The sequence below is a fragment of the Paramormyrops kingsleyae genome, chromosome 9 (genome assembly GCF_048594095.1).
Source record: "Paramormyrops kingsleyae isolate MSU_618 chromosome 9, PKINGS_0.4, whole genome shotgun sequence".
Classification (NCBI taxonomy): domain Eukaryota; kingdom Metazoa; phylum Chordata; class Actinopteri; order Osteoglossiformes; family Mormyridae; genus Paramormyrops; species Paramormyrops kingsleyae.
Genome location: NC_132805.1, coordinates 24,196,303 through 24,218,817, shown reverse-complemented (window position 1 = coordinate 24,218,817; position 22,515 = coordinate 24,196,303). Strand labels below are relative to the sequence as shown.

Genomic DNA, 22,515 nt, shown 5'->3' with positions numbered 1-22,515 from the left:
GCGGATAAGATTGGCCACCCCTGATTTAGACTTTTGGTTTACAGGCAATCAGCTGGTTGATATGCTGACGGCCTGGTCATGTGACTGGGGTCATATCACTAAGTTAGCGGTGTTACTCATCGGCACTTGCTTTTTGTGGTTTTAAAAAAAGTGTACTGGCTGGTTTGTGCTCACTCTGTCGCCTAGGAATTATCTCTGGTCATATGACAGATTAAATCATTAGGGTTAGTAATGTTATTCATTGGTATAGGCTTTCGGTTTACAAACGATGCAGCTCGGGTTGATGCTCGCGCTGCCGCGCAAGAATTTACCCTGGTCATGTGACGGGGTTCGGGGGCCAGATTAGCAGGTTGACTTCAGCGCGCCGTGTTTTCTGTGTAAGGTAAGTGGCGCCCGTGAGCCTAGTTTTGCCCTATCTTTGTTAAGTTTTTAAGAAATAATTAGGCGTGAAACTCATGGTATGGGCTATGATATTCATCAGTGTGTGTGTATGATTTAAAAAGCAGTAGGCGGCTGTTCCCAACAAACCCTAGCCGACTTCCCGTTTTCTGAATCACCCTGCCTTGAAGTTTCACTTGGAACTTGACAAGGAGCTAGTTGGTTGACATTAGCTAGCTAAGCGTAACCGTCGGCGCGCGGTTTAAAGGACTAACAGCCGTGCACGGAATACGCACGGGCAATGCCAGCGAAGACGCGACATTGCGGGCGAAGTGTATGTGTATAGGAGCTGAACCGTCTCGCGTCTCCGCTGGAAGAGGCCTAGCCGCAGTCGGGGCCTGCGGAAACATCGAGCCGTCCTGGTGTGCGGGCGTTGTGGGTCTTTCTTGCTGTTAGCTAGCTAGTGCTAACTAAAACCACACTCCCACCCAGTGCGATTCACCGACGCGTCCTCTGCCAAACGAGTCTTTTTGGCAATAATATCTACCGTATGATTACAGGAACTACTGGTAAATAGTGGATTTGATCGGAAAAATAACTTTATATATTAGGTGGGTTTTTGAGTAGGCTTAGCACCCAGACACAAGGACTCCTTTCCAGAATAATTTATTTCTCATGTATGCTAGTAAAATGCAGAATGGCGAGATCATTTTGGGTGGGTTAAGTTATTTGTCTCCTCGCCGAATAGCAGAAACGTCATATGACAGTAAAAACGTTTCGGAGAAAACGCCGTTTGTAGGGTGAAAACACAGCAACTCATTGGTAGCACTATTTAATACATTTACGGCAAGTGCAAGAAAGTTATAGATGGCTGGTAGGGTCGTAGTCAGTGCCTTTTATTGTTAAAAGTGGAAAGTTTGGTTTTGATGTTGATGTTTACATAAAGCTTTTGTTTACCTTTCACCCCATTAGAAGTTGTCTCTGAATTTAATTCATCCTTTGCTGAAGATGGACCCAGATGTGATTAAAATAGAGGAGGTTGTGGTTGGTGAAGCGACCGCTGAGAAACCTGGGGAGATGGCATCAAATGAACAGGCACAGCCCTATACAACCACGCTTATCCTCCAGGAACCTGCTGCCACCCCAGTCGCCCAGCCATGTGAGTGAACGTGCATGCCTTTGGTACATTCTGGTGAGAGTGGATAAGTTCTGCAGCCAAGTAGTTTTGTTAATGTCTATGAAAGTAAACCCTGTTTTCTGCTTCTCGTCATTCAGGCAGTTAGAAACTCAGGTTAGTTTCTTCTGTAAGAAAACCATTGTCTTGGAGCATCTGGTGTGTTTTTTTTTTTTTTTTTTTTTACACATTTTGTTTTGACGCATGAATGATTTTTTCCCCCATACTTGCCTCTGCTCCAAAAGCTATGTTGATTTTAGTTAGTGGTCATTTTATTGCAAGAGGGCTATTGCATGACATATACTTATGTGACATTTTCAGCTCAGTACTCAATAAATTTTAATTCTTGATATAAAATATGCTTTATTGATCCATGTGGGAAATACGTTTACATACACCAGTGAGGTTACATAACGTGCATAGATACCAGCTTATAGTACTGGCAAGTGAACAGTGCAGTCAATGCACAGTAGGTAACCAGAACATTGTGCAGGAAATAAACAGGTGGCGTATGTCCATTTTAATGTAGTAAAACTTAGGTTCTCTCTGCTTTAAAGATGACAAGCTGTCCTGCTGTGTTCTGGCTGTGGCTCAGGGACTGCACATTGAGACGATGCTCCTTAGTGCCCTTATGCATACATAGTTTGATCTTTGAGTACCTAGAAGTTCTTTTCCCTTGTCTAATTTCATGTTATTAGTCATTTGAATTGTATAAATGAATAACATTTTATTATACCCATCTGTGCATTAAATGATGGGAAATTATGGATTTTATGATTTTATATGGGTTTTACTTTCAGTGCATATTGCTCAGAATAATTTGAGTCACGTGGCAAAATTTCAAAATTTTCACTATACTTTGCATTGTGATATTTTTAGTTTATAATTTAGAGTTCCTCCTATGTATTTTATGAGAGCAATCACCTCCTGTCATTGTGGCAAAAATGCTAAAGAAATCTCAATGTCCCTAAAAACCGTGATCCAAGGGGCAAAAATATGCACACAATTTCAAGGGAGGAAGCAAATGTACAGTTACATTAAGCCATTTTACTTTTATTCATTTAATTTCCATTTCCATCTCCAACATATATTCATACAAACAGTGCTGTTCATACTATTTACATTCATAACTTTATGTAACATGTGCCTGTAACTACATACTACTATGTAACACTGTTACGATACCTAGCAGTTCATTTGAACGATCGTAATGAACTTTTCAATTTATCCATAAACTAATGCCGGATACATATACAAAGGCTATTAAAACCTAAATAAAAGCCTCAATAGTTAGAACTGTCTTCTGATTTCTCTCACATACATATAGTATTCTATACACATAAATCTCTTTGGGACAGCAGTAGTATCCTTTTTATTTACTCAGGTTGACACAAGGTGGTGATTGCCATTTGCATTTCAATCTGGAGGCAGTTTACATTAAAAACAAAAACTTATGGATTAGTTATTGTCTTTAAAAAGTGCTCCCATTTTTTTGTTGAGGGCAAAAGGAGATCAGGAGGGTTGCGTACGCACTATGCGCGCTGATGACAGGTGTTGGTATTTTTGATAAACCTCTCGGTATTGGTCATTGTCCTTTTAGCCAAACATCGGTATGGATTAATGACCCCATGCAGTGGCCGGAGATGTCGTATCCTACATCATTGAGTCTCTGGGTAATATTGAGTTGTCGTCTGACTTTTTTTTTTCAGTCTAGAGAGTTAAATGTAGCTGCCTTTGTAGTCTGTCCACACTGTTTACTTGCACAGCTGTTACTGTGCAGATCCAGTTCAGGATTTTCTTTACTGTATAGCCTATTGTGTGCAATAATTTGCAATTAAAAATTGTAAGTTATTTAATGTAGGTTAGACATATTGCTTACCAATGAGGAAGTGTTGCTGCAGACACATTTGCTATTGGGGTCCCATAGTTTTCCCTCAGGGTCTTCAATCCGAGTAGCCTGAATCCCTAATTTTTTTGCCCTCCCCTATCCTATTAAGTAGCTAGGAGAACCGAATGTCAGGGTGCATTTTTACTATTGACAGTGCAGTACACAACACAGCAACTTGTAGGCATGGTCAAAACCTCTATCTCTTATTTGCCTACAGTCGATTTTACCATTTGGTTTTCCCCCAGAAAGGGGTTTGTCCAGTAAAACTACTGATGTCACGTTACTCTGGTCTGAAACAGTTGGAGCATGCGCGGTATACTTGAAACCTAGTGCACATGCGGCCACAGATCGAGCAGTGATGTTGGTGTCAGCAAATGAAGGGTGGTTTTTTTCACTCTAACAAAGATTTGTCTCCTCGTTTCCCTAGCATTCGACTTCCACACTGATGAGCCCTTTTAAGCTCTCTAGGCGTTTTTCCACCGCACCAGGTACCGTACTTTCGGTACTTTCGGTACTTCCATAAAGTGCCGAAAGTTTGGTACTTCTTTCATGTCGGTTTTCCACTGGCATAAAAAATGGTACCAGCTCCAAATGACATCATCAGTGACCGCTCCTGACTGACAGCCCAAAATGAAAACTAATAGTTGAGGCTGGAAAATGCGGTTCTATCACAGTATTAAGATTCAGTAAAATCCAAATCATGCTGCCATCAATTACGTTTACGTAGGTACACTTACTTTGGCTAAGCCGATCAAAGCAGTAAGAATTAGCTTACTGCTAATTCAGTCTTTTGAAAGCAAACATATTATTTAATTATGTTTTTTGATTTTCAAGTGGCATTGTTCGGTGTTTCGCGTGTGCCCCATTTCTTCCAAGCGGCTTGGTATTAGTGTTCCGGGCAATTAAGTTTCCCTATATTTCTCCTGTCTATCAGGAAATAATGTTTCCCCTAATATTAAAGCAAAGAGGTATGTGAAATGTCTGAAAATCACTCAGGTACATTATTACATGTGAATACAGTAGATCGTCACGCATAATATAGTCTTATAAGCAATACTATACTGTTCATCAAGAAATACCTCTATCCAGCAAATTAAGTAATTTCATTTATCTGTAAAAACAAAAAACATACAAAAGGAATGTGATGTTTTAAAATTAATATATGGCTTGTTTACCTCGTAAAAAGACATGAAAACAACAGCGAAACCGTGTACAAATCAGCACGCGACAAGGGAAACACAGGGAAACTTAACTGCTTGGAACGGCAAAAACTTTATTTCACGTAGTGCCATCCAAATCCCACTGGATCTGTTCATCCGACCATATGGCAATTAAAGCCTGTGTTTCCTCGTTTGTCCATCCTTCCATTTTACTTTTTTATATTTTTGTTTCTACTGCTTTTTGTTTCGTTTCTCGCTGTGTATTTCAAAAGATGGCGGTTGAATTTTGTGTTTCAGCGGCAGGCTATTTGCATAACCAATCGACAGCAAATACGTTTGCAAGTCCCACCCCAAAGTACCGAAGTACCAAAGAAGTACCCCAACTGGTTTGGCACTTTCGGTACTCGAGATTTCGGTACTGGTACTCGACCGGAAGTCAATGGAAAAGTGAAAGTACCGTACCGTACCGAAAGTACCGTACTTTGTGCGGTGGAAAAGCGCCCTCTGTCTCGAGACTTTACAATACCCTATGTCAGTAGTTCTCGAATCTTTTTTGCACCCCAAACCAATTTTTACCATGCCAACTTGGTTGTGACCCTATATCAAGTATGGGTTTAAATTGATCAAGCATGCAGTGCATTAATGCCAATCAATGTTTATCGCACAAATCTGACTGGATGTCCCACTGAATTTTAAATGAAACATCTGTGTTTTGGCTTCTTGGTTGAGTGTTCATTGGTTTTGAGCTAAGCATTTGCAGACTCAAGACACACTTATATAGGTTAATTTATGGATTGGGGCTGGGAAATCTGATTGTGGATCAGCATAGGACCATGCCGGTTTAAAAATGTTTACGTTTCCAACTATACCCAAATTTGGGTTGTGACCCATGTGTTGCTGACCTACGTGGTTTTTTTTTTTTAATACTGTCATACTGATGTGAAATGTCTAGAAGGTATGATGGTATGAAAAAATAGATACTGCCCAGGCCTAACCATATGGTGATTTGATTACTTCAGTGCATCAGAAATTTGTAATTTCTACCATGATTTGATTCTGTTAACTGATTATTCTATTAACTGATAATTTTGATAACCTAAATTCACCTTTAACTTCTCTGGGGGGAAAAAAATATGAACATGACCATGGGACCTTAATTACACACTTAATGGAATGTTCAGAGAACATACATTTTTGTTATTTAACAGGGAGAAAATGCCAGTGTCAATTGTCAAAAAGGCCAACTGCTGAATTATACAGGGGGAAAAAAAAACATGATGGAAGCACTGCCTGATTGGCTGCTTTCATCTAGGCTAACTAGTGGTGTAGTAATGTGGAAATTTAACCAAATATATTTTGGTTTATTGTTGCTGATACCGATAAATGGCTAACCTCTGAGTCACTTGCCAAGCGGGGAGGGAGGGCTTCCGGTGCAGTTTAATGGAATGATGTAACATTGTGTTGTATTCTATGAAAAACGAATGATCGTCGAAACGCCTGATTTAATGGTGAATTATAAACGTCATGGGCCGGTACTTTGAGGCCTCTTAAGTGTGAATGAGCTGACGAAATCCCTCTACTATTGCAATGCAGTCATTTCCATTATTTTAGTACTTGTCTTTAGCTCTAGTGCTATTTACTTTAAATTAGGGTTGCAGCTATCGATTATTTTTGTAATCGAGTATTCTATCGATTATTCCGTTGATTAATTGAGTAATCAGATAAATACTTTTGTCTTATTAAAGAGCAATAGTAACTATTCAAAAAAGAAAAAAATAGGCAAATTAACAACTCATGGGTTTTCTTTCTAGGAACATTTTTAATGATTGAACTCCATACAACTACTGACAAAAGAGCTAAACCCTTATAGTGCATTTATGTACTATAAGTGTGTGTTTTTTTGTTTTTTTTTTTTTTTAAAGAAAACACTTTCTTAAATGCAAAAATAAATAATGTGAAATAAAATTACTGAAAAAAGGTATACATATATCTTAAACTAAGGCATAAATTACTGTAAAATGGCCTTTACTCTCTGTATTCTTGTACATTTATGACAGGATTATATCTCCTGGATGAGGTAGGAATAGTGTGTGTGTGTGTGTGTGTGTGTGTGTGTGTGTGTGTGTGTGTGTGTGTGTGTGTGTGTGTGTGTGTGTGTGTGTGTGTGTGTGTGTGTGTGTGTGTGTGTGTGTGTGTGTGTGTGTGTGTGTAAGTAAATGTGAGTGAGAGTTTACTCAGTGCTGTTGGTCAACTCGGCAGCTTGCTGAACTGAACATGGTGCAGCTGCCCGAACAAAACTGTCCATAAGACACTGATTTACTGAAAAATAGAGGAAATAATAATAATTCAGTGTCTGAGTTTTACAGGCCCAAGGCTGTTGGGGCAGGGGGGGTTGGGTAACTTTTATATTATATTTATATTATGTAATATTATTCATATTAATCTAAATCTGCTAAATAATATTACTAAAGCCTTGAAATAGATCTAGTTGAGTACACCCCATGCTCCCCTTTAGACTTACCCCCGCTCACTGTGACAAACAGCGGTGGATGGGAGCAGCTGAAAACATCGCTTTTCTTCACCTTTCAGTTTGTTGAACAGCTGGTTTGATTAAGGACTCTCGCCAGCTCTTTACCAGTAAAGGTTTAGTAGTGATTACAAGCACTGCTGTTTTCCTTCATTCCACCTGAGTTCATCTCTGTAACGGAACCGTCTCTTTGCTCTTTGCTGTTAGTGTATAGACAGACTCCAGCTCCATGTTAAACTATGACAGCATCATTTTCACTGCTGCTGTGTTATCAGTGTTTTTGTTGAAGAAAAATAGGCACTGCTTGGGCTGAATCTTGCTATACTTTTTTTATTCATACATATGCCCATAAAAACGTTTCTATCGCAAAAAAACGTTTCTATTTTTAGCCACAAATGTGAGTGAAACACTTGCGCTTACTTTGTATTGGTTCCGCTCTATGGACTGGATGCATAGACTGGGTGCTTTCTGTTGAGATGTTGAATCATTCACGTTGTGCTATTGTGGTAAGCTAATTCGGTTTTACAATAGACATACTGTACAGTATTTTCGCTTTTTTGTTTGAAATGGTCCCAAACTTAACATTTTTCATCTTTTTCTCTGACTTTCCTCACTATTTTCCCTGTCTTCCTCCATTGCACCATCAAATCTAACCTGCTGCATGTAATGCAGCGTGTACACTGTGCGACAATTAGGGCTGCACGATATATCGTTTCAGCATCGTCATTGCGATGTACGCACGTGCAATAGTCACATCGCAGGATGTGTGATGTTAAGTAACGCAAATTAAATTAACGCTTTTGGTGTTTTTGCTGAACTAACAAATGTCACACTGTTCTTATTCTTAAACAATCCACAAAAGTCTGTCTAATATAATTTAGATCAATTTAAAGGTTTTTGGATACGGAGCCAACACGCAGCTTTGCACGGGCAGCTAACAAACATGTCGATCACAGAACGAACCACCAAGCACAAACATTCTAACCATTTAACCCAGCATTATTTTGTCACTCATGTTAACTCTCATATGCGATAAGCTTCCATAGTTTAATGCTCATGCTCTGTTTAGTACTGATTTAAGTTATCATCATTATATTTGGTCAATTATAATCAGGTCATATTTTATATTTTATCATATATTATAATCAGGTCAATCTTTCTAGAATGATTAATTATACCAATACAGCAGCGGTCACTAACAGGTGGACTGCGCCGGACCCAGAAGCTGTCCCATACGGACCTGGACCGATAGCCCTTTGTCTGCGCTAATGTGCCATTAGTGTTAATAACAGCAGCAAAGCGACCAAAAAGCCGTAATGTTCCTAACAGAGTGACTGCTTAATAACAGCAGTGAAGCGAACACACGCAACCAAAAATCCGTAATGTTTCTAAGAGAGTGGCTGGTCTGTCCTGAAATCATATAGCTGAAAAGTTTTCAAATACAGTATGTATTATAGTTTACTGGTGATTTCATGTTCATGGAAGTTTCCGCTTTTTAACATATGTATAAAGTAATATTATCTGTTATTGATCAACTCAGGTGAAATAAAAATTGTACGTTTTCAGCATCTGGCACGCCACTCATGATTTCAGACTTGCGCAGGAAATCTTACGGCAAATCTATATTATTCCATTATAAACCTAAAATGAGCTACGTCAAAAGTGTGTTTACATAGTTAAATACAAAAGCATACTATTTACAAGGTAAGAACTGTTACATGTGTGTGCAAACATCTCAAATTGAATTGCACTGAATTAATTTGATTTGACAGTCAGGTACTGATTACATGCAATGTTGATACAACTGATATGCTACTTAAATATACATCACACTAAATAGTTAGACATTATGATCTTCCGGACCTTTGCTTCAAGAAATTTTCTCTAACTGGACCTCTTTAAATTTTAGTTGAATACCCCGGCAATAGAGCTATTGAACTAATTAGAATTTTTTAAATCCCAGTATCGCAATATATATCGCAGAAAGAATAAATATTGCAATGTGATTTATTCCCAATATCGTGCAGCCCTAGCGACAATAATAATCCTCAAAGTGAAACAGTGATCACTAAGCAGTACATAGTCATGCGGATTACACGAAGCATCGAAGCAAAGAATTTGCATGGAGAATTTTTTGTAATTGAGTTATTAAAGTTACTCGATGAATCGTTGCAGCCCTACTTTGAATATTGATATTGTTTAAATATTGGCTGGCAATACTGACCAAGATTGATACATCAGACCGATATGGATATCTTGATTTTTATTGGGTTAGCCAATACTGATATGTTAACTAGTTAGCTAGCTTCAGTCTTGCTTGAGTAGCTAGCAAAAAGACTGATTTTATTTTTTTTCCTCTACAAAATGGGCAAGTTTCCCATAAGTGTCATAGCATAAAGAAAATCAAGTGCTACTTCTATGCATATTAATGAGCCTCCCCCTGCCATCCTACATTTTAAAAAATTGCGTTCCAGAACTGCTACATTGCACATCTTCCGAGAACGAGTTACCTAGCATAAGTGTGTTATTAGAATAAGATTTTGCTAAAAATCGATGAGAATCTAATGTTGCAGATTGATGCATTTAACTAAACATCTTAATATATTCATCACGATGCATCTTTACACCCCTACTGAAGAGTGACATTTTAAACCAAAAATAGCAATTACTGGTAGATAAATATGTGGATAACCTGCAGACACTTTGGCCTTTTCTTGACTGGCTGCTTGTGTGACCCAGTGTCTCCCTGCCTTGTCTGTTGCAGACCAGCATGAGAACCTGCAGTGTTTCCAGTGTTTTATTACCTTCTGCAACTCTAAAGCCAAGGAAAGGCACATGAAGAAGAGCCACCGTGAGGAATACAAGCAACAGCTTCAGCAGGTACAGGTCATTGGGTCAAGGGTGAGGCGGACTGGTCTTTTAATGATAAAAAGTTACCATAGGTCAGGGGCTGATCGCCCAAATTACGCGTGGAGTGGTACGAGTCAGGTCACTTGGGTTGGCAGCTGGGCGACGCTGGTTGCACGGATTAGGGGAGTGGTCAGATTAGGGGCGGGGCTGATCAGCCAGCCTGGTCACCTGCTTTAGGTGGTGGGAGGGATGGGACTGGTTGTCAGGGGGTGGGCAGCTGTCACCTGGGTCAGAGCTGCAGGTACTGGATCGCTTTCATCTGAGTCTTCCGTCTTTTGAAGTGTGTACATTTCGCTTTTTTGCTTTATGGGTCTCATAAGGTTAGTTATCAATATGGTTATAAAAACTTTTATTTCCTCTGCCGTATTGAAATATTATGTATTTCAGTTAGTTATTTGTAAGGATACACTGATTTTATACGAATTACTAACTTAGGGATCTCACAATGCACATCGCACTAGTATTTTAGGAGCACTACTAATCTGTTTACCAAATTGTTGGTTTAAGTAAATGTTCATGTAGTACCAAAAAAGCCGGCGTCCGGATAAATGTTTTATCTAAAGTCCTGGTGTTTATTGCATATGCGGCATATAATTGTGAGGAAATCACCATTTGATATTGTGCAGCCATAGTTAATGTCCTTATTTTGTAATGTCGTTTTGGGCACGAAGATACACACAGATTTAATTATGCAACACCGCAATTTTTATTTATTTGTGCGTTTGCATAAGTTTTTGTGTGTTGCATACAGTTGTTCCTCGATACTCTCATCAGCCTCCATTTCCAGCAAACACTGCACCTCTGCCCTAGACCAAAGTTTCCCCTTTGCCACCATGTTTGTCAATTGGCCACATAACTGATGTCTGAGTTTTTGCTTGGTCATGGTTGGCGACCATACTAGCGTTTTGCACTTGGGCCCACCTCTCCAAGTGAGCCTGGGCATGTTACACAGGGTTCCCACGGGGTCTTAAAAAGTCTAAAATTCAGAAAGTTAAATTTAAGGCCTTAAAATGTCTTACAAATGCCAAGATTTTCATTCTAGGTCTTAAATTTAATTTACCCAAGTCTTAAAATTCTTACCTCCGTTCATTCCCAAAAAGCGTTGTCTGCAGAAAATAAAATAGCAAAACGCTGTAAAACTAATCCGTTGGTTGTGTTTTCTTGTCTGCACCGGTGTCTGCGTGGTAATAAACAGTTTGAGAACGGTCTGGCTGCAGAACGTGCACTTTCAGCCACTGACGTCAGGTGCACGCTCAGCCACAACAGGAAGTGCAGGGGAATCAAGCACTAACTTAGTTCTTGAGGCCAATGTGAACAGTATGTTGTTATTTGTATTACTGAATGACATAGTTACAAGTTTATTTCATGCCATACATTTTTGCAATGTAAATGGTTTGTTGTAGTGCGTTAGTAACTTTTTTTCTCTGACTGGAGTGAATTTTTTCGGTTAAAAGGCAACTACTAGCCAGTTGGCTCACGTTATCTTATCATAAAATAAGCACATTTCTACTTTTACAGAGCTTTTCATGGAGTTACCTTGTGAATGTCTTAGTTTCCAGCATATAGTTTTTTGGTTGTATGTGTGGTCTTGAGGAGAACGTTTCTCGGTCTCCTTATGGCAGGGGTACCCAATCTTATTCGCAAAGGGAGCGGTGTGTATGCAGGTTTTTGGGATAACCTGTAGGTCAGCTGTTCAAACCCAGGTGTGAGGACTCTTTCAGCCAATCAGTCCTCTAATTAGTAATCTAATCAGGGAGTTGCAGCGAAAACCCGCATAGACACCGGCCCTTTGCGGATAAGATTGGGTACCCCTGCCTTAAGGCAAGGCAAGTTTTTATTATCATACACAGGGGTTATTTAATGTGCTTTATAAAAACCAAGATTTTAAAAAGTTAAACCAAGACAAAAAAGCAAAACAGATGAAAAAACTTATTTGAATAAAAATTGCTTGGGAAAATCTAAGTGCAGTATGTCCTGCCCCGCTCGTCCTCTCCTCCCGTGTGCCACGCCCCCTCGTTAACCCCGTGTGGATTCCCTGTGTGATCAGCTGTTTCCAGTTTTCATTATCGCTGATGGGTCTGGAACGTAACTTCTACGATAGGCGGGGGATCACTATATATTTTAAGGCTTAAACTATAAAAAAGTTTGTGTATGGTCTTTCTATATCATGGATTTTCAACTATCGCTGATGGGTCTGGATCCCCCCCCTATCGCGGAAGTTACGTTCCAGAACCATCAGCGATAGGTGAAAATCCACGATATAGAAAGACCATATACATAATTTTTTTTTATTATAGTTTAAGCCTTAAAATACCACTCCCCTATGTGAACTTCTTAAAACGCACTTTGTAAACACATATGATATGTGGATGTTAGGCTAAGGATATGATCGAGTGACACAAAATATGAGAATTTCTGGTATCATTCGAATGTTTCTAGTAATGCATCGTGTTGCTCTTAAATTTTACTCATAATGGTCTTAAAAGTCTTAAAAAGGTCTTAAATTTAACTTACTGAAACCTGCCAGAACCCTGGTTACAGAGTGATCACATTAGTCAAACAGACTAGACTTTGGGGGTCAAATATGCATTAGGCAATCTGGACCGTGCCCAAGCAAGTACATCTTAAGTCGCAGCAAGGAAATGCGCTTTGATAAATGAAAATGCATGGGCTTTCTGGTGGTGATTTTCTTTTTCCTTTGATTTACTGTTGAATGTGGTCTTTCAGTGAATGATTCTGTCTGCTCACTCTGTTTCCCACCAGTGTGACACACTTTTCACCTGCTATGTGTGTGACCGCACCTTCCCATCCTCTGAGGAGCTCACACAGCACCAGGGGACCCACAACAAGGAGGACAAACCTTTTAAGTGCCCCCACTGTCCAGAGAGTTTCCGTACCTTCTCTGAGGTGAGTATTGCTTTGTGCTTGACTGGAGGGGGGCTTTATATTAGGACTTTATTTTCTTATAACAAGACAATGTGCAGGGTATGGCTCTCAAACAAGTGAAATTAGTCTGTGAAGTTTATCCAAATCAGTCTCCTCTTGTATTTAATGTCTGTTTTGTGGAATCCCCTAGCTGACATCACATCGAAGGCAAGTTTGTCCAGAAAGGCAGTTTTCATGCCGGGACTGTGGGGAGTCTTTCCGGGGTCCTGCCCTGCTGCGGAGTCACCGCCTAGCCCAACACCCGCCCCGCTCCGAGGCTGACCAGGACGGCGACGACACTACCAAGACCCACCGGTGTGGGAAGTGTGGCCGAGGGTTTGAGACAGAGGCTGAGCTGCTGCAGCACCAGGAAAACCATGCCGGGGACCAGCACTGCAATGGCAGAGCCCCCGCCAAGAGGAAGGGGCGTCCCCCTAAGACCGAGGAAGCAGCCAATGGAGAGAAGAAAGGGAAACGGAGAAAGAAGGCAGGGGAGGGTGAGGAAGGAGATGAGTCTGGTGTGAGCAACCATGCAGAAGCAGAGCCGGCCGTGCCGGTGGCAGCCGCACTAGCGGCCGAGGTGAAGGGGAAGACAGGCGCCCGACGCGGGAGGCCTCCCAAGGTCATCCAGGGGGCTGAGGCCAAAGTGGGCCAAGCCCAGGCCGACAACAAGAAAGCGGCCCGTCAGCACCCCTGCCCCGACTGCAAGCTTTCTTTTCCAGGCCTGGCCCAGCTGCGGCTTCACAAGAAGGAGAAGCACAGCCGGCCGCCGCCTCCACGCAAGGCCCACCCATGCGGGGAGTGTGAGGAGAGTTTCGCGCGGCCAGAGCAGCTGAAGGCACACATGGCACGGGCCCACTGCGCTGGCCGTCACGCCTGCCCCACCTGCGGCAAGAGCTTTGGCAGGGAGAGCAACCTGAAGGCACATCGGCAAGCACACACCGAGGAGGATGTGGCTGCCGAAGGAGGGAAGAGATAATTCTGGAAGAGTCGCTATTTCTGTAAGGGGGGGGGGGTGGCTGATTTAGAAGTGGACGGGGTTTGTAAAATGTACCACAGGAAATGGGATTTTAATAAATTTGTGTGAGGGTGGGACTCGTTGGGTTTTGGAAGACAATTCAGTAAGTGGAAAGCTTTCATAGGTTTTTATTATTTGTAATCGTCCTACTCCAAAAGGAGTTGTTTGGTTAGCGTACCCTAATGTAGTTATTTTTAAGAGTGTCTGTCGGGGGCGGTTTGCTTTTTTATAGAGAAGGCGAAGTTTGAGGATAACCTTTTGAAGGAATGACTATGTAGTTGGAACTGTAAATAAACTCAATTATGTACCTATGTTTAGCTGCATTAAAAGTGGGCAGGCCCCTACATCAGAGCCTGTGGGGGGGAGTTTAATGGTGTTTCATATTTTAAGTGATTTTTATTTTTTATCATTGTGTGTTTTTTGTATTCTTTTTAGAAATGTGTGTGAGTAAATAGCTTCCAGGTTGTCTGATTAATGGAGCATTTAATTTCTGGATTTAACTTAAAGTGTTAAAGTAGCACTTGTAGGCATCTGTTTATTTTGAATATGTTGACTTAAATTGAGGTTTAAATTTCTTGCAGGGAGGCTACATAAAACAGGATTGTATTGGTTTTAAGCTTTTATGTAATGTATAATGAATGCAGATCTATTTTGGTGTTTGGTTTATTACATGTGGGTATTGGGTAAATTTAGTTCATTTATCAAGCATATTGCAAGTCAGATTAAAGGCTGCAAAATGTTTTATATTCATCAAGGGAAATTTTACCTCCTGCATGTTTAGCCTGAATTTCCATAATACCCCTGAAAGTGAGTTTTATTTGAGAACTATATTGTTTATTTCAGACACGTTTTCTCCACTCTTACTTGAGGCCCCCGTCTGTGCAGCGCCTCCTGCATAGTTCTCCTCAGTACAATTCTCATCCCTGCACTTGAAGCCTTCATTTTAACCACATCAGTAATTTAATATTTTAATATCCCTGTGAAATGATGAGAAAAAAGGCCTGAGCAGAAACCTGCGAGGAACTGTAATATCTGTAATGTTTTCTTTGTAACAGCTGACTGTATGCAGATGTGGTCCTTAACCACTATGCTGACAAGTTGTAATTAAACTGACCCAAGGGTCTGATATGAAAGTTGTCATTCTTCTGTTTCATTTGTTCTGTCAAGGAATAATGGTTGGCATGTAAGAACGGCTTTCTGAAACATAGATTGTGGGTGTGTTGAACATATTTGTACACGTGTATATAATAATATTCAGCTGTATGATTTTGGCAGAGCTCATGAATAGCTTCACCAGAGTAAATGTCTGGATTCTACCTTACCAGCAGGCACAGCTGATTAACGGGTAGCGCACTTGCCTCAATTCCAAGGATGTGGCATGAAATCCTACAATTGCTGGATGCGTGTTCCCAAAGTTTCCTCTATGTATTCCAGCTTCCTGTTTTGATGTAAAAACTGTATACTTAGCTTAACTGGTATGCTGAAATTGCCCAAAGTGTGTGTGTGCCCTGTGATGACTGGCATCCCTACTGGGGCATCCGATGCTTTGCACAAGGTGCTCCCTTTTAGATGCTCCAAGCTGGCTATGACATTGCAGTGGATGAGCAGTTGGATGAAAGCAGGAAGGATGAATGGGCACTTTAAGGGTACTTCCTTGAAATGGTTCTTCAGTGACCCTAGACATCAAACCCCAGCTGTCTCCGCTGTCTTGTTAAAGGACATCGTGCCTATCACTGTTTGTACGCAATGTCTTCCTTTTATGGATTGTGGAACCCTGATATATATTTTAAGGGTTTAAAAAGTACTGTGAATTATTTCCTTTTCAAAATTGCATTAAAAGCAAGTTTCTTATTAGACATAAATTATAAGTATACTGTTAATTTAAAATATAGTTACTGTCGCCGATAGACTTGATGCTTCCACTGGCGGTGCATCACACTGCTGCCTACTGTAGGGGGCAGCAGTGAATGAAGCGGCTGTAATTGGTGTTTCCGTCGTGCCTTGCTTTTTTTCCGGAAGACGGATGCGGGATCCGTTACAGGGAGGGAAGTGAAAGGTTTAATTAACATAACAAAATGCTGTGTTTCTGTATAGGTTAAAAATTAAAAACAAAGACATTGAAAAGAAGAATGAAAGTGATACCTTTATTGCCATTTATTCATGCTATAACATATGGTTCATCAACCAGTTATTTGTGTATTGTCTGCTATATTTAGTAGGCAGCTAGTTATCAATGGGGTTATAGTGTCAGTGTGCGGGAAAGCAGTATGTGATTTATGAGTGCTTGTTTTCTTTTAACTGAAACATTACGGAGGTTGTGCTTTGAAATGGACGGAGCTTTAACAGGTAAATACGTTGCCGGTTTATACTGTGTGAGTAAGTGGGTCTGCGTAGCTACTTCATACACTTAAGTGGTGTCATTTTTGTGCACCACATATTCGCTTTGTGTAAAATGTGGTGTTGTTTATTATTATTTAGTAGTAGTAGTAGTTATTTTATTTAGGCTAACCGAATCTCCCTCTGAAGTGAATTTTGATAGTTTTTCAAACATTAAATTCTATGGTTCCTCAGTCATTATGTCCGTACCTACCATCGAGGACGCCGAGGTCAAGTCCTCAGTATTTTTTCTGCAACTAAAATAACCACGATCCATTACTGGGCACACCTAGGAAGGGCAAACAGTTTTGACCTCAGTATTTCAAAAATCTTGGCTACAGCCCTATTTATCATGCAAATGTCTTTCCCTTTTCTCTCATTTTAGACCCTATGTCTGGCTTTACCATTGATATCCAGCTGACGGAGCTAGGCTTTCCAGATCTCTTCCAAAATGGAGACACGCAGAATAAAACTTCATCAGCAACTGCTTCAGATAATTCCTCCTGCACTCTTAAAACTCATCCAAACTCTCAGACCTCCTCTCCTTCTTTCCTCTGTATACATAACAGTTTAACAAATAGCAGTCCTTCTCCCATTACCTGCAATTACACAAATGCACTGCCAGCTAATAACTTTCCTTTAAAGCCTGTGCAGGGCAATGACAGTTTACCTGATCCCGGTTCCAACACAGACCATGATTCTCATCCGCATGAAAGATTGCAGATCATTGATCCAAAGGATGTCACTGGTCATAAATCTAAACCCAGTCAATCTAGCAGTATGGCCCCTAAATTGGTCTCTAAACCAAAAACTGTCTTTGTGAAAAGAAAAGGTCCACATAAACCCCATAACGGTGATAAAAAGCAAAATGGAAAGGGGCATAAGAAGGATGCTGGTGCAATTGAAATGGAGATGGACTCTGCAGAGACTGATAACAGTGACGCTTCAGAGGAGGATGAAGATGAGGAAGCGGAGATGGCTGTCTCAGGTGTGGTGTTTTGTGCTTCAAGCTGGAAATTCTACTTTTGTTTATTCCTGTTTTTACACAGGTTCACAACAGATTCACTACTTTAGGCTCTTTCGTGTCCCATGTTTGTCCTTCCATTCGTCCATCTATTTTCTGAACACTTGCTCGAGGTCTTAGGGGAGCCTGGAGACTATCCCAGGCTGGGCTACACCACAGAGGTGATACCATATATTTGATGAAATATGTGATATTTCCCAGCAATAGAACCTTGATGTTGAATCTCTTCCTCTCCCTCTTGCATTAGATATCCCAATTGACAGCATGGGGGAGCATTTCTGCAAGGTGTGTAACCTCACCCTGCCCTCTGCATTTCGCCTTCAAGAACACATGCGCCTCCACAGTGGAGCGCGGCCCTATCACTGTGCTGAGTGTGGCAAACAGTTCTGCCACCTTGCCAACTATCGCACTCATCTCCGAAAGCATGCGCAAGCTGCAGGCATCCGCTGCAGGATCTGCAACACCGGCTTTGACATGCTGGAAAGCCTGCAGGTCCACATGGAGTGTGTCCACCTGAGAAAGAGGATCTACCAGTGTGACATCTGTAATCTCATCTTTGGCTGCCTGGAAGAGTGCCAGCAGCACGCAGACCAGCACCAGAATGAGTGCACGCGGCATCAGTGCCCTCAATGTGGCCGCCAGTTCCGCCGGTGCAAATCCCTTCTCCGCCATTTGGAACGACATGAGCGCAGGCCCTCCTATGTTTGCACTGAGTGTGGTCAAGTCTTCCCCAAGAAGACTGCTTTGCTTCGCCACAGCTTCTCACACCTGGGATTGCTGCCGTACACCTGCATCCGCTGCCAGCGCCACTTTCGCTTGGCATCACTCTACCACAAGCACGTGTGTGTGCCGGAGCGGATTCAGTGCATGGCCTGCCTGGCTTTCTTCGACAGCCAAAGGGACTTTGTGAGACACAAGGAGGAGACAGGCTGTTGGGGACACCTAGGTGCCGGGGGGGATGGACTCCGCTGCATGGAGTGCGGGCAGGCCTTTGAGAGCGTGGAAGAGTTGAAGAAGCATGCGGGAGCCCACCAGAGGGTGCTGACATGTTCTGAGTGTGGGAAGGGCTTTCGGTCGTCCCTGCTCCTCATGTCTCATATGGGGGGTCATGCTGGCACTAGACCATGCCTCTGTCAGCACTGCGGATTAGGCTTCCCCCACCAGCAGGCCTACGAGAGCCATCAGAAGCACTGCGGTCGTGTTCTTTCAGGCTCAGTAAGTGGCACCGTGCCTTGGGTTACTCTTCTGAGTGCAACAGTAGGTCTTGCTTTGATTGGGTTTCTCTGGGCACTATTCTTATGTGACCTTATTGTTATCTTTTTACAGGGGCCATCAGGTGCCAATGTGGATCAGTCCAAAAAGAGGTCTATAAGGTCTGATAAGTCATCAGCATTCCAAGATAAGGTGTTGCAACTTAAACTAAATGAAAGTCACCCTCCTGTAGCCACTCTCATTATGATCGTCCCTCTCCAAGCAAGATCCTCTGCTCAGTTGGGTACCACACTGAGCAAGATGGTTCCTCCTGAGGATGGTGTTCTTTGCAAGAAGGAAAAGCTTTCCCCATTAGTGCTCCATGGTCCCTTGGAAGAGGTCATGCAGATGGAGCCAAACGTGGCACCAGAAGTCATGATGGCAGATTGGAGTGTGCTGAAAGCATCCGGTGGGGACAAGAACCGGGTCGATTCCCAGAGTGGGGAAGGACTTGAACTGGAGGTGGATGTTGGAATTAATCTGAAAAGAGAGAGAGAGCAGATGCAGGATGAGGAAAAGACTGATACAAGTGGTCCGCAGCAGGCAAGTGTTCTAATGAGACATAAAACCAAGGATATAGCAAGGGAGGGTACAGCTTATGAGCCGATGGAGATTGTGTTGCCTTCAAAATTGGTAAAAGGAATGAGCCATATGGTTAAACAGGAACATGTATGTGCTAGTAATGTGCAATCTGAAATTGTCTTCTCCCCATTAAGAGCAAAAGAGGAGGCCAATTCCATTATCAATGGGGGCCTTGGGTCGGGTGACCTGATTCAGGCCAGGTGTGAAATAATGTCAGATGAGAGGATTAATGTGAAGCAGGTGGAAGACAGTCATGACAGCAATGATGTGGGGGCAAATGTGGAAGACCGTAACAGTGGAAATATGGAGGATTTTTATTTTGTGGAGGTGGAGGTTTGGGATGAGATGGACAACTCTGGAGATGAACCACATGAATGTGTGAACTGTGGTCAGATCCTGCTGGATGGGAACCTCCTGGAGCACTATATGCAGCATGCTAGCGAGTCAGACTTGCCCTTCCCAGAATCCTCTGCTCCGACCCAGTCTCGGCCTCTGTCGTCCTTATTTCCTTACCCCCCAAGGAGGAAACCGAGACGTCGTGAGCGTCGCTGAAACTCCCACATGCAGTGATGTTAAAGGATGTTCTTCCCGATCATGCCAAGAACTCAAGCTGTACAAGACCATAGTCAGGAAGACAGCGTTATTGTAGTTTACAAATAGCTAATTTTATTTTGAAAGTGATTGGAAGTGATCAGAGTGGAACTCTCCTAAAGTTAAGAATATTCTTTAGAGTAAAAATGTATTGTAACCAAATTGCGACAATAAAATAATGGTTACCTTATTTAATCTCAGACATGTTGTATCACTTATCTGCAGTTTGATTTTGTCCAGAATATGATGTTTGTTCAATATGATAATATAATGTGTTTCCACTGAAGTTTCCTTCAGTGAGCAGTACAGGAAATACCCCTTTCATCAGGGTGGTGCTGTTCGTTTTAGTAAAATGGTTTTTATGCTCTAATCTGAAATGTTCTTCATGCTATTTTAATGTATTTTTGTCTTTTTGGATTTTATTTGTGGATGAGATATATTAAAAGATATCTTTGTGCTGAACCCAAAAGTAGGCAGCATTTTGTCAATCCACTGTAAATGGATTGTTTTAGCTTTTAGAACATCATTGTATGGATGTTGCACCCTATTAAAATGAAGAAAAAAAAAAGATTCCAGTGTTAATTTGGCTGGAAGGCTTTATTACTTTTGCTTGCACTTCTCAATTGCTTTCAGATACAAATACCCCCTTTTTCTCAGTTCACATATTCTATGAAATACACTGATTTAATGAGACTTGTACTTCTAAAGAAATAGTCACTTTTCTAGTCTGTAAGATAACGTGGGATAAATAACTTAAATGATAATCATATTAGTCAGTCAATTTCAGTTAAAAAAAAACAAAACACTGTTCTGTTTTCTCAGTACAAACACTAATGAATATTGTTTTGTTGTCTTTTTTTAAAATATTTTTACTGATTGTTGTCATAATGAAATTCATATTAATGCACAATTTCTCAGGAGTAGATGTTCATGTTGTATATTTTGCTGTCCTATTTAATGCTTTGATGTATTGCAGGGTTCCTGAAATCCAGTCACATAGGGCCAAATTTCAACACAGTTTGCAGATTTCCCTGTTCCAATGCACCTACTAAACGTGGTAATTAGCTAAGATGTGTCTGAGCAGGGAAATCTGCAAACTGTGCTGCATTCTGGCAGCACAGTTTGCAGGGTTCCCCACCACCGGAACTGGGGAACCCTGATGTATTGGACAAATGGTTCTATGATGGATGGATTTCATAATTAATTACCCTGTAATTATAATGAAAATACAGGCAAAATAGGATGTGGATACATTATGACATATAACTACCTCTACTTAGGCTAAATGGGCCTATCAATGCACCTCTGTTTATTTGTGAAGAATTTGCTACATTTTTTAATACAAAAATGACTGATATTCGATCTAGTATATCCAAGACATTAGTTCCAATTCAGGATTCTGCACCTTTTAGTCCTCAATATACAATGAACTCTTTTAATAAAATAAACAAAGTTGAGTTACATAAAATATTAAGTTGTTTAGGTAATGCCACATAATAATAATTGATACTTTATTGATCCCCGTGGGGAAATTGTTTTTACGCCTCCCTCAACTTGCTCTTTGTAGAGCAAGCTGTCCGTGAACGGCAGCCACCTGCAGCGGCGCCCAGGGAGCTGGGGATTGAGAGTCTTGCTCAAGGAGCCGCAGATGTGCTGAGGCTGGGCTTGAACCGGCGACCTTGTGATTACAGGCACACGGCTTAGCCCACTGAGCCACACGCTGCCCCATGTGTTCTTGATCCTATTCCTACTTCTTTTTTTAAATAAGTTATTGAAAATATACTTTTAACGGTTCTCGATATTGTAAATCACTCATTAGCAACAGGCGTTTTCCCCCGAAACACTTAAAACAGCAGTTGTTAAGCCCCAACTTAAGAAGCATAACTTGGATAGTTCTATACTCAGTAACTATAGACCCATCTCCAATCTACCTCTCATGAGCAAAATTTTAGAAAAAGCAGTTTTTAAACAGATGAATGACTTCCTCATGGGAAACAATATCTATGAAAAGTTTCAGTCAGGTTTTAGACAAGGGCATAGCACTGAAACTGCTTTAGTGAAAGTTCTAAACGATCTGAGAATCTCTATGGACATGAATAATATTTCTATACTTGTCCTCCTTGATTTGAGTTCTGCGTTTGACACAGTTGACCATGATATACTTTTAAATCGTCTTAAGGAATGTATTGGTTTAACTGCGACTGTTTTAAATTGGTTTAAGACATATTTAAAGGGAAGGCAGTATTTTATTAGCTTAGGCGACCATGTATCAGGAGTATATGATATTCATTTTGGTGTACCACAAGGTTCTGTGCTTGGCCCTCTGTTGTTCTCTATATATATGTTGCCATTGGGTTAAATTATTGCAGAGCACGGAGTCAGCTTCCATAGCTATGCTGATGATACCCAGTTATACATATCTGTAGGACCAGAGGATCCCAGTGCGGTAAATAAACTGGTGAATTGTCTAGCGAGCATTGTTAGCTGGATGAATAGAAATGTTCTGAAATTGAATGAGGACAAGAGTGAAATTCTCCTTGTTGGTAATGAAATGTAGAGAAAAAAGGTTCTTAATAGTCTGGGAAATCTGGCACTACAGACTAAAACTGAGGTAAAAAATCTAGGAGTTATTTTTGATTCTGAGCTTACATTTAAGGCACACATTGACAATGTTGTGAAAACTGCCTTCTTCCACCTTAGAAACAGCTCAT

General features: G+C 41.1%; 2 protein-coding genes across 5 annotated transcripts; both read left to right on the top strand.

Annotated features, from left to right (window-relative positions):
- Positions 1–58: 58 nt before the first annotated feature.
- znf576.2 (zinc finger protein 576, tandem duplicate 2) lies at positions 59–15,116 on the top strand. Of its 3 annotated transcripts, none has more exons than XM_023833265.2 (5): positions 59–382; positions 1,351–1,537; positions 9,892–10,007; positions 12,801–12,944; positions 13,114–15,116. In XM_023833265.2, exons 2-5 carry the CDS (start codon positions 1,387–1,389, stop codon positions 13,939–13,941), a joined length of 1,239 nt encoding a protein of 412 aa, XP_023689033.1. In that variant the 5' UTR covers positions 59–382; positions 1,351–1,386; the 3' UTR covers positions 13,942–15,116. The 3 variants fall into 3 exon arrangements, with proteins under 3 accessions (XP_023689033.1, XP_023689036.1, XP_023689035.1); XM_023833268.1 differs by lacking the exon at positions 59–382 and adding an exon at positions 392–947; XM_023833267.2 differs by lacking the exon at positions 59–382 and having other exon boundaries at positions 392–1,537.
- An 863-nt stretch (positions 15,117–15,979) lies between these two features.
- On the top strand, positions 15,980–20,386 carry LOC111854811 (uncharacterized). 2 transcript variants are annotated; one of them, XM_023833194.2, is made up of 4 exons: positions 15,980–16,326; positions 16,742–17,344; positions 17,628–18,595; positions 18,707–20,386. In XM_023833194.2, the coding sequence occupies exons 1-4, from the start codon at positions 16,257–16,259 to the stop codon at positions 19,763–19,765; spliced, it is 2,700 nt and encodes an 899-aa protein (XP_023688962.2). In that variant the 5' UTR covers positions 15,980–16,256; the 3' UTR covers positions 19,766–20,386. The 2 variants fall into 2 exon arrangements, with proteins under 2 accessions (XP_023688962.2, XP_072572693.1); XM_072716592.1 differs by lacking the exons at positions 15,980–16,326; positions 16,742–17,344 and adding an exon at positions 17,351–17,541.
- The last annotated feature ends 2,129 nt before the right edge of the window (positions 20,387–22,515 follow it).